The sequence below is a fragment of the Cricetulus griseus genome, chromosome 7 (assembly GCF_003668045.3).
Source record: "Cricetulus griseus strain 17A/GY chromosome 7, alternate assembly CriGri-PICRH-1.0, whole genome shotgun sequence".
Taxonomy (NCBI): domain Eukaryota; kingdom Metazoa; phylum Chordata; class Mammalia; order Rodentia; family Cricetidae; genus Cricetulus; species Cricetulus griseus.
The window spans coordinates 80,049,964-80,065,897 of record NC_048600.1 but is presented as its reverse complement, the minus strand read 5'-3'; the positions used below and the strand labels follow the sequence as shown (position 1 = coordinate 80,065,897).

At 42.4% G+C, this 15,934-nt stretch overlaps 1 protein-coding gene across 1 annotated transcript in view; it reads left to right on the top strand.

Moving 5' to 3' along the window:
- Dnah9 (dynein axonemal heavy chain 9) overlaps positions 1-15,934 on the top strand; it is a 338,224-nt gene that overhangs the window by 24,497 nt on the left and 297,793 nt on the right. The window contains exons 5-7 of the mRNA XM_027427134.2: positions 1,172-1,383; positions 3,157-3,390; positions 13,785-13,952. Coding sequence (XP_027282935.1) covers positions 1,172-1,383; positions 3,157-3,390; positions 13,785-13,952 — 614 coding nt within the window. The remainder of the gene's footprint in view (positions 1-1,171; positions 1,384-3,156; positions 3,391-13,784; positions 13,953-15,934) is intronic.

The window sequence follows — 15,934 nt, the reverse complement described above, 5'->3', positions numbered from 1 at the left end:
TTGACAAATTTCCTTCATTTACCACAAGATGACCACTGAAGGCCTCTCCTCAGAGCTGTGTTCAAGGGGCTGGTAGGAGAGTTCTTTGGTTTTGAAAACCAGCAGAACCTTGCCATCTCTAGTCCTCACTACTCCATTCCCTGTGGCTTCTCTTTCATAAGCATTCTCAAGAGTTTCTATTCAATACGCACCAGAGATGCTGCCGTGCCCTAACTGTATGCTACAGTTCGGGCACCATGCTACTGTCTAGGAAGATGCAGTGTGTATCCCCACCTCTTTCAGGACTTGGGAAATAATCTTCCAGATCAGGCAGGTTTTGAGACTTGCAGATGTTAGATGTGTTCGAAGTCACAGGGTTGGGAGGTGCCTGGATCAGCGTCTGAAGGCACACTCTTCTGCACTTGTCCCGTCATCTGTATTCATGTCATCTTTATGGTATCAGCATCAAAGTCATCAGCAAATGTTTATCAAGGAAGGGGATCTGCCAAAATAGAGCAGCAGATTGGAGTGGTGTGCTGTCTGGTACCATGTCAACTTGACACAAGCTAGAGACATCTGAGAGCAGGGAGCCTCAGCTGAGAAATTGCCTCTGTAAGTAAGATTAGGCTGCAGGCAAGCCTTAAGGCATTTTTCTAAATTAGTGATTGACTGGGGAGGGCCCAGCCCATTCTGGAGAGGGCCCAGCCCATTGTGGGTGGGGCTGCCGCTGGGATGAGCAGGCTGAGCAAGCCAGAAAGCAGCCCCCCTCCATGGCCATCAGCTCCTACCTTCAGGTTCCTGCCCTGTTTGAATTTCTATCCTGACTTCCTTTGATGATGAACTGTGATATGGAAGGGTAAGCTGAATAAACTCTTTCCTCCCTAAGTTGTTTTGGTCATGGTGTTTCATCACAGCAATAGTAACCCTGACTAAGACAGGCTGAGAAAGCCAGGAAGAAATCCTGATATGGGAATGTTGTGAGATTTTCTTAGTCCATCATTCTAGATTTTTCAGAGTGCTACAGGTTTCAGTCTCTTGTAAGAAGATCCTGGAAGCTTTCTGAAACCATCTTCTCAGGTCAGGAAGAAATTGCAGTCTTGGCTTTGCCAACCCTTTACTCCCCAGACACTGGGGCTCTAGGAGGTAGGTGGTAACCCAGCAGCCATAGTTCACCATCTCTAATTCCTTCCAGCCCTGACAGAGGCCCAGGACATCCACGTGCACCTGTTACCACTCCAGAGACACCTGGACATCCTAGAAAGCATTGAGTTTCCTGAGATGAAGGGCAGGCTGAGGCCTCTGCTCCATGTGGTCTGCCTGATTTGGGCCACCTGCAAGTGGTACCGCTCCCCAGGGAGGCTCACCGTGCTGCTCCAGGAAATCTGCAATCTCCTCATCCAGCAGGTGAGCTCATCTGCATAGCCCAGCAACTTCTCTCTGGGGGCTGGCTAGCACAAAGAAAGGCACATGGAAGAGTAAAATGTGCTTTTTCCTTAGGCATGGAAGTAATTGTGGCCCAAAGAATTCAAACTTTTGAATTTTATATTTTCACAAGCCAGCAATTCACAAGGTGGTTTTTTGGTACTGCTGATACACTGGGGTGGTCTAGTCTTTCCTTGCTTTCTGCCTAAGCCCTGAATGAGGCAAAGGCAGGCATTGGTAAATTACAACCTCGTTCATGATCACTGTGAGGGATTTGTCACCAACAGAGCCCCGTAATTTAGAAGGACATTTCTGAAGGCAAGGGATTCTGCTCCTGAGTTAGCACAAGTGAGCTGTGTGTTCCGGGGCAAGGTACTTGCCTACTCTGTGCCTCATCTTGTTTATAATGCTGCGGTGAAAAGGGAGCTATCATCTCACAGGGGTAACTGAGAGGCTTAAATGTAATGATGCCAAGGACGTCTGGGCCCCGCACACGCTCAGAGGTCCTTTGGGATGCTGCTGTCTGGGTTGCACAAATCCTTCCTCCACTTTTTGTTGCAGCTGGTGGTGGCTTTTGTTTATTTGTTGTTCATTTGGTTGAACCCAAGGCCCTTCACATGTTTGATAGGCACTCTATCAGTGAGATACATATTTTTAATTTCATTTTGAGACAAGATCTTGTTAAATTTCTCAGCTGAACCTTAAGCTTAAACTGGCTATCCTCCTGCCTCACCTTACCAAGCAGATGGAAATCCAGCTGTGTGCCATCATACTGGTTTTCCTACCCCCTGCTAGGGATTCCTGTAACACCAAAGCAGTATGGATCTTAAAGAGTGTATCTGTAAGAGGGACTAGAAACCTTGGCTTGGGTGACCTTCCCTCTATATTGACTTCTTTTGGCACCCAAGGACAGTCAATCCTAAGAAAACAACCAGCAAGCACACAGAATGGCTCATAGTAACCGGTACCCACTAAGCATGGAGAGGCTACAAAATGGTGTTACATTTATAATCCCAGTCAGACATTAGATGAGGGGAAAAGCTGGGTCTTAGAACTTATTACTTATTTAGAGATATTGGTCAAGGTTCAGGACATTGACTACTTACCCAAGCACACCCACAGCAGCGCCCACATCTGTTTGTCTCACAGCTGTGCATGTCATTGTCACTATCGATGGGGACTTTGAATTGAAAGTATAAGGAGAACTAAGAAAATGGAGCATCCATAGAGAACACAGATTAGCTCCCATGCTATGAAAACCTGTGCAAGGCTGGCTCTAGTGTGACTTACATTGTGGTTTAGATGATGCCTCCCAAACCCAGTACTCTCTGCTGCTCCCTGTGTTGGTGACAGGGATTATCCAGTATCTTAGCTTCCCAGTTCCCCAGTTTAAGTCTCTTGAAGAAAGAGAAATAGATATGGCCCAAAGAATTCTTGCATTCGAAGTATTTTGTTGTCAAAGTCAATAAATCACAGACTATTTGGGGATTAACAACTGACAAGGCCCAGCTGGTCCAGCCACGTTTCATTATGCCTTCTGGTTCAACACACTGACTGAAGGATCATAGACTGTTGGGCTTAAACACTGGCTCAAGATGACCTGTGAAACTGGAAACTTGGTCAGAAGTTTTCTGTTTTGTACTAGTGAAAAGCAATGCTAGGGTAATTATCTACTTCTGAAACAATGTTGACATAGTCATGGGATGTCTTGTGCCTGCCACTGTGCTCATGGTTACTAATTTATCTACATCCCAGGCCTCTGATTACCTCAGCCCGGAAGACCTCCTGAGAAGTGAGGTAGAAGAAAGTCAGAGAAAACTGAAAGTGGTCTCAGACACCTTAAACTTCTTCAAACGGGCATTTCAGGACAGAAGGGAACATCTCCACACTTACTTCAAAGAGGACTCAGACATCAGGAGATGGGATTTCCAGGCATCTTTGGTCTTTGTGCGACTGGATGGCTTTCTGGGCCGACTGTGTGTGGTAGAGGTGAGTATATTCATTCACCCCAGGCTCCAGTAGGAGTAAGGACAAGACTTCACAGGCTACTGGGTGACCAGAAAGATTTATTTTGGCTCATGGTGGCAGAGAGTTTTAGTGTATCCTGGAGGTGAAGTCAGGATGACAATGAGCTCCTCCTGTGGCAATGGGAACACGTGGCAGTGGAAGATTGAATAGTGATGAAACAGAAAGTGGAGAGCAAGACTAGCGGCAGCGGCCAAGCTGGACACTTAGAAGGCCTGCCCTTAGGGGTCATCTATCAGCTGGGTTCCACCTCCTAAAGATTTCACAGCCTCCCAAACAGCACCACCATCTGGGAGTCAAGTGTGCAAACATGAGAGCCTGTGGGGTAACATTTCAGAGTCAAACACCACAGTCACCCATGGTTGGCTGTCAGGACCATTAAAAAGTTTCAGTAAATAATTGTCATTTGGACTGATGACCAAGCAGTGGTGGTTCTCTCAGCCTTTGGAGACTCTTATCTTAGGCACTTAGGGAGAAAGCTCTCAAAATCATTCTGCTATCTCAGCTTATTTGCAAATAAACTTGGACTGAAAAGTCTAGTGTGCAAAACTGAAAGACAGCAGGTCTACATACAGCTGCCCATTCTCACAGACCAGCTGCTTTGAACTTCCCTTCCACTCCTAGACTGCCCAGCGACTCCAAATGTCTAACACTCCCTGGGCAGAAGAAACATATCTTATTCATAGTTGCCTCTCCTGCCAAATATTTAAAAATTAATATGAATTTTAGTTTAAGAACTAGGAAGCAAAGACATAGACTTTTCCTTTTGTGTTTAAACCTCAGACTTTAGTACCTTACAGCTACAGGCTTACTGATTAAGTTTTGATGTTTATCACTTTCTTTCTCTCCTTTCCACCTTCCAGCCATTCCCGGCTACCTTTCCTTGAACCCCTCCTATGTATCCCACAACTCTCAAGTTGATAGCATATATATATATATATATATGTGTGTGTGTGTGTGTGTGTGTGTGTGTGTGTGTCCTGCTGAGCCTGTTTTTTGGTTGTTGTGTGTATATGGTTTTAGGACTGACTGTCTGCATTGAACAAACAATAAGGGGGCTTATCCCTGGGAGAAGCTAATTCTCTTCCCAGAAGATATTAGTTGCCTATAAGTCTTTGTCTAGGGGTGGGACCCAATGACATTTCCATATTTCCATGTTAACATATTCATTGATATTGCATTGTTCTGGTCTCTTTTGTGCAGCCATTTCTAAGAGAGACATTTCCCAGCAGACTTCTTGATATTCTGGCTCTTACAATCTTTCCAGTCCTTCTTTCTACAACTTCTCTGTGCAGAAGCTATGATGCTGATGCATCCACCAAGGCTGGGCTTCCCACAATTCATTGCTGTCTGAACTGTGTCTACTTTGATGGTGTTTGTTGTAAAGAGAGGCTTCTTTGCTTAGGCCTGGTAGCCACACTTATCTAGGAAAGGTGGCTCATGGACCCCGATTGAATTTTTGTGGAAAGGATAAGGGTCATAATAAGTAAATAATAAGTAACTTGAGGACTTGGGGGTCTAGTTCAGTCTTAGACCAATAGCCAAGGGAACAAAGAAGAGATTAGACTTATGTTTCTAGCTATTAGTAGCAGAGATTTGGAGTGAAGAGAGATGTGCTGTGGAAATTCTGTAACAAACCTAACAATCCATTAGATGACTAACATAAAATAATGATAGACTAAATCTGTTCATGTCAATTTTTTAGAATTCATATTTCAAAAATTCTCTAGGCACTCAGCTAAGTCGTGGGGGGGGGATTCAAAGATGAATAGAACAGAGTTTTGCCTAAATAACTTTCTGGACATATAGTCATGGCATGGGAGAAGAAAGACAAATTAGCACAGAACATCCAGGGAAGAAAGATATAGAATCAGTAAACTTTTCTAAGGTGAAATGAATGTCATAATAACAGTACATTTGGGTTACTGGGAGCAAAAGAGAAGGTGTGGGGGGGGACCCTAACCCAGGAGAGCTTTGAAAAATAGCAAAGAGCACAAGAGGAAATCAATTTTGAACTAGAAAAAGAATTCACTGGGGAAAGACATAAAGGCAGAAAAATATATGAAAGCCAGAAGCTAGATTTTATGAAAGGCATACCTTAAAACCTTCATCAGAATCAGGGGAGTATTAATAATTGATATCTAGTGTCATCCTAAATGCCTCATTTTCTCTCAGCTGTTTCCAGCACAACTCTTGCTGCTCAGCACCTTCTCCCTTCCCCCTCCACTCATTATTCCTCTCATCTCCCACATCAACTCCTCGCTGTTTAGCCAAGGTGATGGACACCCTGACCTCAGGGCTGACCATGGAGGAATAATTACCTCTGTAGCATTGCAACAATCATGTTTGCAGGCTCTCTCTCTCTCCAGCCTTGAAATAAGCTTCCAGTGACTGTTTGGGAGGGGTCTTCAGCCTGGTACACACATGTAAATGATATGACTTTGCATATAGACAGCTATTCTAACATAAGGGCACCTAATCTGCATGGGGTATCAGGAAATAGTAGCATAGCTGGCAGAGGCTTCCCCAGAGCCATTACCTCACCATTGTCCCTTCTCAGGCTCCTTTATTTTTCTGAATCAAAGACCCAGAAGCATAAAGAGTGGCTGCTCTGGCTTGACTGGAGGGAACTTCAAAACCCTCTGCTCTCGGTCCCTTTTCTGACCCTCCAAAGTTGTCTGTCTTGTGTTACTCCTTTGCTCCTGGGCATGGCTCCTCCATTTCTTATTTTTCATCTCTCCAATGTTGGCTCAGATTCATCCCCCTTGCCCTTTACTGTCTTGTGCCTCCCCCATCTCTTCCCTCCTCGGCTCAGTGCAGCAGGACAGGGGACTATCGATCGTCTTCTGGCATATTTCATGTAGCCCTTTAGTTAACATTCTGAGTATCACAGTGATCAATGCCTGTTTGAAATGGGATTAATCTGCTTCTCTCCAGCAAGAATTAGCATGAACTTAACCTTCTTCATCTTCTATTCTCATGCCATGTGTGATCACCATGATGCTGGCAACTGCAATTAATAAACAGAAGAAGCGAAGTGAATAGAATGGCTTTGGTACACTTAGCTCTCCTCTGCTCATTCCGGGGACCAGATTACAAGGGGCTGGTTTCCAGTCTCCACAGTTCTCCCAGCCTTCTCTCCTTTCGTCTGTAATGTTCTTTACCCATTTGCTTTTCTTTTTCACAAGAATTTTGTTGTATAGCTCTATGCTTCCCCACCGGCTGCTTGCTAAAAGAAGGCAGGAGGCAAAAGAGGTGAGCAGTAAGGAGGGTGTTTGCTGGTGAGTCCTGTGCAGTAAGTAAAGCAACAGCTTCCCAGGGTAGTGGTATGCCAACCTTCTTCCTCGTGGTCAGCACCACGTGAACTTTGCTGTGGAAACTGAGAACTACAAACCTAGAGAAATGATACATTCTAGAACTTTTCTCATGTTAGAGCATGTATCATTGTAGTCATTAGACATGCTAGTCATCACTATCCATCTTGAATAAACAGTTCAATCCAATACGTCAATTCATTTATCCATAGTCACTCAGTGCAGAATGCTGAGCTGGAGTCTGTTCCTAGAAGCATGTACCCTATTCATCAAAATTTGATGTCCTCTAAGGAGTTGTAAACATCTTCCCCTGCTCCTTTCCTTTTCTTTTCTTTCCTTTCCTTTCCTTTCCTTTCCTTTCCTTTCCTTTCCTTTCCTTTTCCTTTCCTCCCCCTCCCTCCCTCCCTCCCCTCCCTCCCTCCCTCCTTCCTTCCTTCCTTCCTTCTTTCCTTCCTTCCATTCTTTCTTTTCTTCCCTCTCACTATCCTTCCTTTTCTCCCTGCCTTTCTGTTTTCAGGGGCTCAACCTGACTTTGCGGTTTTATTTCTTTTTTTGTTTGTTTGGTTTTTTGTTTTGTTTTTTGAGACAGGGTTTCTCTGTGGCTTGGAGGATGTCCTGGAACTAGCTCTTATAGATCAGGCTGGTCTCGAACTCACAGAGATCCACCTGTTTCTGCCTCAAGGGTGCTGGGATTAAAGGTGTGTGCCACCACTGCCCAGCCTGTGGTTTTATTTCTATTTATACATTCTTTTCTATCTTTGCATACCCTGTTTTTAACCATATAGTTTCTAGGTCTTTGTAACTAAGTACTTTGCTTAGATAAAGTTCTAGTTCCATTCCACAGAAGGGCTTTATTAGACTTTATGGCTTCAGCTAAAAGAATCTCCAACATATACAAAATCTTTTGCAGTTTGAATAAACAGTCAAGGAGCTAAACAAAGGCAGTCTCCCCGTGCCTCTGAATTCCTTGACTCATGCTACTTCCAGACCGATACTGGACCATAGCACACATGCAAACAAACACACACAGGCACAGTTCATTTTTTTTTATGCCACAATATTGTAGAATCTGCACATTCTTGTTTATGTTTCTGCTTGCAGCCTCTTCCCTGCAAAAGATGTGATGCGGGGAGTAGCTTGGAGAGAGCCCTCATTTCTTTCATTATAAAATTGCTGTGATTCACTTGGAGACGAAATGATTTCCTGCTGGGGCTTTATGCAGAGTGATTAGCGGGAGAGAGGTAATAAGCTGACCTGATACACCGCATTTCCTTGTGGTCCCTCTGCCATCTCCAGCCACTTTGCCCAGCCTCTTTTCATTCCTAGCCTAATTGGGCTGGCTTCCCTTTCAGCCCAGCTTGAACACGTGGTCACATGTGAGACCATTAGCTGCATAAGGTCGGTGGCAGTCTAAAGGTAAAGAAAACAGTCTTTTCTCAAATGACCTTTTGAGATTTTCATCTGTTAGTATCTGCTTTGTGCTGTCCCTTAATGAATTCCGAAGACATTTCTTTTAAGACAGGCAGCCGGCATGACCTCTCCTTCGGGAACAGAGTAACTGTTGGTGAAGCTTGCCATTACATCTGGTTTTGATTCTCCATCTCATGGACCAGAGCACAAATTGAACCCCATCTCTCCACCTGCTGCCACCATTAAATGTTGCATCATTTTTCATAACAATAGGTTCCAATCAACCCAGTAAGTCTTCTGGGACTCTGGGTCACTTTGTGATACCTGCCTACAAAGGAGCAGCAGGGTGTCTCCTGGATAAACCATGACTATCCAGTATCTAATGCCAGCAGGATGGTCATAACTAATTATAATGGTGACACTTTCTTGATGCTCTACATAGGCCCTTTCTGAAGAAACCCATGGTATGTTAAATAGTACTGTCCTTACTCCTGGGGTATATTAAATATCATTGTTCCCATCTATAGGTTAGGCAAATGCAACTTACAATCTCAGTGCCTTGCTCCAAGCCACAAAGCCAGCAAAGAGCAGGACCAGGGTTGTATGAACATGAGTATCACAACCCTACTATGATGTGCATCCTAGCTGTAAGGTTCATAGGCACATCCTGTACGCAGCATAATGCATTTCATGGTTTTACTACTGGGATTAATAAACATTGACATTTAAAAATGTTTAACCCTATTGGCTTAAATTTGCCATTTGTCTGTCACTGAAGACTTTTAAATGGGCTGTGAAAAGAGCCTCCATCTAAATTAAGAATCGGTGATGGGTTGTGGTCAGTGTGCAAAGTCTGTGACTGCAGCTCTAGAAATCATGTCTACAGCACTGGCCACTGTACATTGTACCAGAATCTTAACAGTGATAAAGTTTAGCCCATCTGAAAAGTGGATGGTTTGTTTTATTTGGTGGTGCCCCAGGGACTGGTCACCTTTTTTGTATATGAGAATGATTACATATTAGCAGTTACCTAACTTTGATATACTTGGTGAGACCAGTTCTGCTCATTCAGGCACTTGCCTCTTCCCTCAAAGTAAGATCATAGAAGTGTCTACCTTGTACTTGTCAAAGACCCTTTCAACACTGAGGTGCCCTGCCTTTGCTTTTTCCACCTAATTTTTCTCATCCTCACTAACTACTCAGCAGTCGTGGTTGCTAGGTATTCTGTCACTTTGTCCCTTTCTGCTGGATGTGCAGTAGCTAAGTCAAAGCAGAAAGAACATGCCTTCATTTGATGAATACTCATTCAACATCAAGCATTCTTTCAGGTACAGGGGAAGCTGGGATACCTTTGGAATATTTGTAACCTCCTGGAAACGATGGGTAGAAAATAACATCATACAACATAATATTAAATATTAGTATGCCAGAGTAAGAGTCCAGAAGGAAGCTAGAACAGAAAGAGCAGAGGGGTGGTGCTGGGGAGGAAAAAGGGAGAAGAACTCCTATTGATAGGAGTTGAAGGAAAGCCCCCCAAACTTTCAAATGAGCCCCAGATAATTGTGGCATACACTATATATTCATTAAGTTACATAAAGCATTATAAAGTTAGATAAATAATTATAAATATCCATCGTTTCCTAACAAGAAACCTAAGTGGGAAGTTACAGCTGACTTTAGGGATCCAGTGCCCTCTTTGATGTGTGGTGCCTTCCCTATACGGCCGGCCATAGTGGCAGAAAAGACCAACAGCCCGTTGTAACATTTGCAGTTCCTGCAGTCATGGACAATTTGTTAGGATGGAGAATGAATTTTGGAGAAATTACTAACTAGACTTTCTCCAACAATACAATGACTACTGCTTGGATACCTGTGGTCTCCTGCTTATATTATCAATAAAATGCCTCCCACTGACCACCTAGGAGCATGCTTCAAGTCTTCCTGAGAAATAGGATGCCTCATTTTATTCTATAAGCAAATGTATAAAGATGCATTGTCTTTTAAACATGGTTAGAGAGGATTTCCTAACTTATTGAAATTGACATCCACAGAATTTGTGAAGAATAATGACTGAGAAAATAGTCCAAGGTACAGATATTTTCCTTCTGTAAAACTAAGCCGCTTGTAAGAGATATGAATTACCATAGAAGTCAATTACATTTAAATAGAATCCATTTGTTTTCTTCTAAGCATATGAAATTGAACATTGTTGTTTCTTTGAGTCAGGGTCTTGCTATGTAGTTCAGGATGACCTAGAACTCACAGTCCTCAATTAGCCTCCTGCGTAGTGAGATTATATGTGTGTTAGCATTCCTAGCCAGTATTTTATGATTATTTGAATTGTGCAAATTTATGAGACTCAGTTATGATAATGTGTCAAGTGTATATAGTGTGATGATCAAACCAGAGTGGTTAACATGGCCTTAATCACTTAACAGCCTTTTACTGATTAACACATAATCACTGTTCATATTGATATTTCAATACATTGTGCAATACGTATTATCAAGTCAGGGTGATCAATAATTTTCATATTCCCATTACTCTATGGAGCCTTTGAGTTCCTTCTTTCTATTCTCTTATCAAATGTGTAGTATGTTAGATGAAGTACTAGGCCTTTTTCCTATCTGGTTGTGTTTATGTACACATTATCAAACCTCCACCCCCACCCTTGTTCTGTCTCTTTTAGTATGCCCCACTGTCTCTTTTAGTATGCCCCACTGCACTTTTTTTTTCCAAGACAGGGTTTCTCTGTGTAGTTTTGGAGCCTATCCTGGCACTCGCTCTGGAGACCAGGCTGGCCTCGAACTCACAGAGATCCGCCTGGCTCTGCCTCCTGAGTGCTGGAATTAAAGGCATGTGCCACCAACGCCTGGCTTCCACTGCACTTTTTGATTATGTTGTTTTTAGCACCCACAGGTGAGAGAACATGGGTTATTTGTCTTCTTGCATCTGACTTATTTCACCAGTTCATAGATTTGGGTACAAATGATAAAGTGTCATTATTTATAGAAAATTCCACCCACTCACCAGCTGATAGATAGACATAAGGGTCATTCCATATCTCATTTACTACGAGAAGTACAGCAACAAACATGGGTGTGAGGTGTCTCATTAATATTCTGAAATAATTTCCTTTGGATACTTATGCAGAAGGGAATGGGGGTTTTATGATAGATCCATCTTCAGTTTCTTGGTGACCCTCCATACTGGTTTCTCTTTGGGGATTATTAAATTCTTCTTAGCTTGTGTGTTTTGGATTCCAGCCACCCTAACTGTGCTGAGATATTTCATTGCAGTTTTGACTTGCATTTCCTTAAAAACTAGAGGAGTTGAACACTTTTTCTCACAAAGTTGAGGGCCCCGATTTGCATTTTTTAAAAAAAAACAGAATGTAAATATAACTTTTAATAAATAATGATTACACAAACTACCACACCCCCACAATCACCACAGGCCAAGAATAAAACACTGTCAACACAGACATGTTTCTGTGTTCTTCCACAATTCAAACTCTCTCATCCCTTCCAGCTAAAAGCATTAGGCTGGCTTCGTGGTGTTTGTGTTATATGTGCTACCTCTACTCTTTTAGTGATTGTTCAGGAAATCACAACATGAAATTCACTTATCAAAACTTGCACATAATATTACTATCTTCCTAATGTCTTCTGGGCTGATGACCGGTGGATTCTTTTAGCACAAAAAAAGGTATCAATTTTAATTCTACTGCATCAAGCATAGCCTTTATAGCTGATGCCGAGACATCACTAGTCCATCTAATCCTTGCCTCATTTTTCTGATTTCTTTTGACAGGAAGTGTCTGATTCATGCCCTTTATCCAATTTATAATTGCATTATTTAGCTTTTGCTTACCGAGGTCTTAAGTTCCATTCGTTTCCCATCAGGCTAATCATTTGTGACACTCTGTGCACCCACTGTTGTCTCCTCCCTCTGTTTCCTTTGCTGTGCAGAAGCCAGCAACCTCATCCATCCCTATAGATCTGCTCCCACTTCTGTGTCCTTTGCTTTGGAGGTCTTATCCAAAAAGCCATTGCCTGTACTGATGTCTTGAAGTCTTCCCATTGCTTTCTTCTAGTACTTGCCTTCTTTCCTTCTCCCCTACCCCCTTTCTCCTTTTTCTAATTCCGAAGATAGAACTGGAGACATCACCATGATATACAGGTGCTCTCTCCATGACATACATCCTAATATTTTAAACTTGATCCCCTCAACCCCCTCTCCAGGAGGCAAATGCTCTGATTCTCCTGTCCCTGTCTCTTCTTTGCTGCTGTCCGTGTCCTGCCTTGTCTGCTGACTTCTGCTGCTGATGTCTCCGAGTGACTGAATGAATAGACTTCTGAATGGCTGTCAGAAGCTTCCTGGGTGACCTCTTGGAAGCCGGTGACTCCTCCACACTGCTGTGCCTCTGTCACTATTTCTGGACTTGGTATCAGTAACAGCAATGGTGCTGGTCATGGAGAGTTTTGGAGTAGAGGTAGGACCTGATGTTTCACAGCCTGGGTGTGGTACTATGACCTGCTCCTGCCCTTCCAACCTCTTCATGATGGATGGCCCCTCCAAGGGGTCCTCACAAACTGGTTGCAGAGTGACTTGTAACCTTTACCTTCATCTCTCAATGGGAGCAAGCACATTTTTGGTTTGGAGGTTTTGAGATTTTAGACAGGTCCCTACAAGGGATAAATTCATTCTTCCCCATTCAACATGCTCAGAAGACATTTACACTATTAGATGTGATATGGCTTCAAGAGACTTGAAGGGACTCCTCTGCAAAGCTTTTGGGCTATGCCATCCATCTGCCATTTAATTTTGAGTGCAGCTGGGATGTTGTATGTCAATGGTGACAGTAATGCACACTGTGTCCTGGCATGGACTTCAGTCCTATGCCTGCACTAACTTAAGTTAGTTCCCACCACAGTGCCATAGAGTGTTACCATTACCCTGTGCCAGATGGAGAAACCCAGAAAGAGATGCTAAGTAGCTGCCTTCTGTCACTGAGAGGGAAATGTGGTTTCACTTTTATCCCAGCCCAGGATACTTGTGTTGGGCTGGGGCAGGGGGTGGGGCTGGGATGGGGAGGCTCTTAATTTGGTAAAGGGAATTGCAAGACGACCAGTGCCGCCTTCTGAATTGGTACCCCAGGCTGTTTTCAGGGTTACTTTCTATCAATATTCAATCAAACACATGGACCTCAAATTCACTATTAAACAAGGCTGGCCTTGATCCTCTGCCTCCATCTCCTCGGTGCTGGGACTACAGGCATGCATCACCATGCCTGGCTTGACATTGACATTTTGAATTAAAATCCACACTAAACCCACCAGTTATTATCGTCTTTTATAATTTGTGGTAGATTGGAGAGATGCTGAAACACACGTTTCATGATTTATTTGTTTATTCCGGCTTCTGTGAATCTACTGTATCTGTACTTTTTCTTCAGTTTGTTATGGAGTTTAAGCAATCCAATCCAATAATAAGGTTAAAAAAAATAACCAGACCTTGCATTTTCCTAAGTAGCCACCACTCCTGTAAATTTTGTCTCCTCCATTTGGTAGTGAGGATGATGGTAGCAATGGGTCCCTTAACCCTTAACTGTTCCCTTAATTGTCTTGCTAGAGTCTTCTGAAGACAGCCTTGGATTTTGGCAAGCTGGAAAAGCTAGAGTTCAGTGGCATCAGAGGAAATGGCCTGGGTCAGCAAGTCCAACAGATGCATGAGGAGTTTGAGGAGATATACAAGGTCTTCTCAGAGTGCTCCTATGACTGCCTGGACCTCCAGAGCCCGGTAGGACTGGGAGGGGCTAATTCACAAGCCTTGCCCCTTTTTTCCCCACTGTGTCTAGCTGCAGCACCTAAGAAGATTCTCAAGGATCTTCTTGGCTCTGTGGTCCTAGTAGTTTTGTTATTTATTGTTGGGGTCAGGAGAGATTGTCATCCTTGTGTCATTAAGAAAGATCAGAATTATTCTGTGTGCAGGGAGATAAATCAGAAAGAGCATCTCCCCACCATTGACAGCTCCAGCCTAATGCCACCTAGGGTTATAGGCATGGGAAGACAGGGGAAACATTGGTGGCTTTATGGCTTCAAAAGTTTAAGCTGAGCAAAATAGGCCAGTTGTAAAAGGACAAATACTTCATGACCTCACTTAAACATGGAATCTAAGACAATCAAATTGTTAGATGTACAGAGCTGACTAGAAGGGACCTTGCCACTGGGCTGAGAAAGCGAAATGAAAGGAGCTGGTCAGTGCTTCCTAAGTGTCCTTGATGCGGGGTGAGTGAATTCTATGGGTGTAATATTCAATGTAGTGATGATAGTTAATAACACTGTATTGTGTATTTGAAATCTGCTAAAGGGGTAGTTCTAGGGGCACACACACACACACACACACACACACACACACACACACACACACGATAGTTATGTGAGGTGATGAATTCTTGTGGATTTTGAATAAAAATCTATAGGATTGATCCATTCCCTCCAGGGCACTGATCATTTCACAGGGTGTACATGTATCAAAATATCACTATGTACATTATATACACAACTTCACTAATTATACTCAATAAAGCTGCAAATAAATTCTAAGATTCAAACACGGACTGCCAATCAAAGTCCAGGAATATTGATAGAAGTTTATTATTGGTTAAGGGCTGGGTAAAGGAAGCCCGCTCAAGATAAGCAAGAGCAAGGATACATTTTCTAAGGTTGAGACACAGAGCCGAGATCTCACCCTAAGCTGCTCAAAGCCAAGACCTATGAATTCAAAAGCACCAGAGGAGAATAAGGAACTTACTACCATGGGGAAAGGGAATGGGATTCTCCCCAAAGAAGGGCATGATTACAGAAGAAATTGTAATCCAGAAAGGAAAAACAGATATTAGGGCAGGAAGCTGTTCTGAACACATTCAGCTTCCAAGGATCCTTGTTGGCCAGATCTGGGGTGAAGGAACTCAATAAAAATTCCATTAGTTGAAAGAAGAAAAGAATAAAGATAGATTACAAAAGAGAATGTATATACATGTTTAATATTTAGTATGCATATATTACATATATGATGTGTTTGCAACAGTAAAACAAAATATCATATGTCCCATTCATTTTGTGTATGTATATATGTATATATATATATTATATAAGTAGTTATTATGTGTGCCCATGTATTATACAGACACATATACATATATACATATATACATATATATACATATATATATATATATATATATATATATATATATATGAAAGCATACCATAATACCACAATGCCAATTTAGATGGAAGGTAGAAATGTACTGTTTTCTTACTTTTCTTTGTTTTTCTTTCTTTTAAAATACAAACACATGGGGCTGAAGAGATGGCTCTAAGAGTGCTTGCTGCTGTTACACAGGACCTTAGTTCAGTTCCCAGCACCCACGTTAGGCAACTCACAACCACTTGTAACTTCAGCTCCAATCTGACACCCTCTTCTGGCATCTGTAGGCACCTGTACTCACACACATACTACACAGATAGACTCCTACACATGAATGAAAATAAATAAATCTTTAAAATATAAAATGAGAATACACATTATAATTATAAAATAATAATAACAAGTAGTAATTCTACAAATTAAGGAGTTGTATCATCAAAGTTTTCTTGAAAATTGCTGCACCCTAAAAAGTGATACACATTTAGGGTTGCCAGATAAAGGACAATAATTAAAACAGACATATATTTTTAAAAAAATAATTGCTTACCCGAAGCTCAGATTTAACTGTG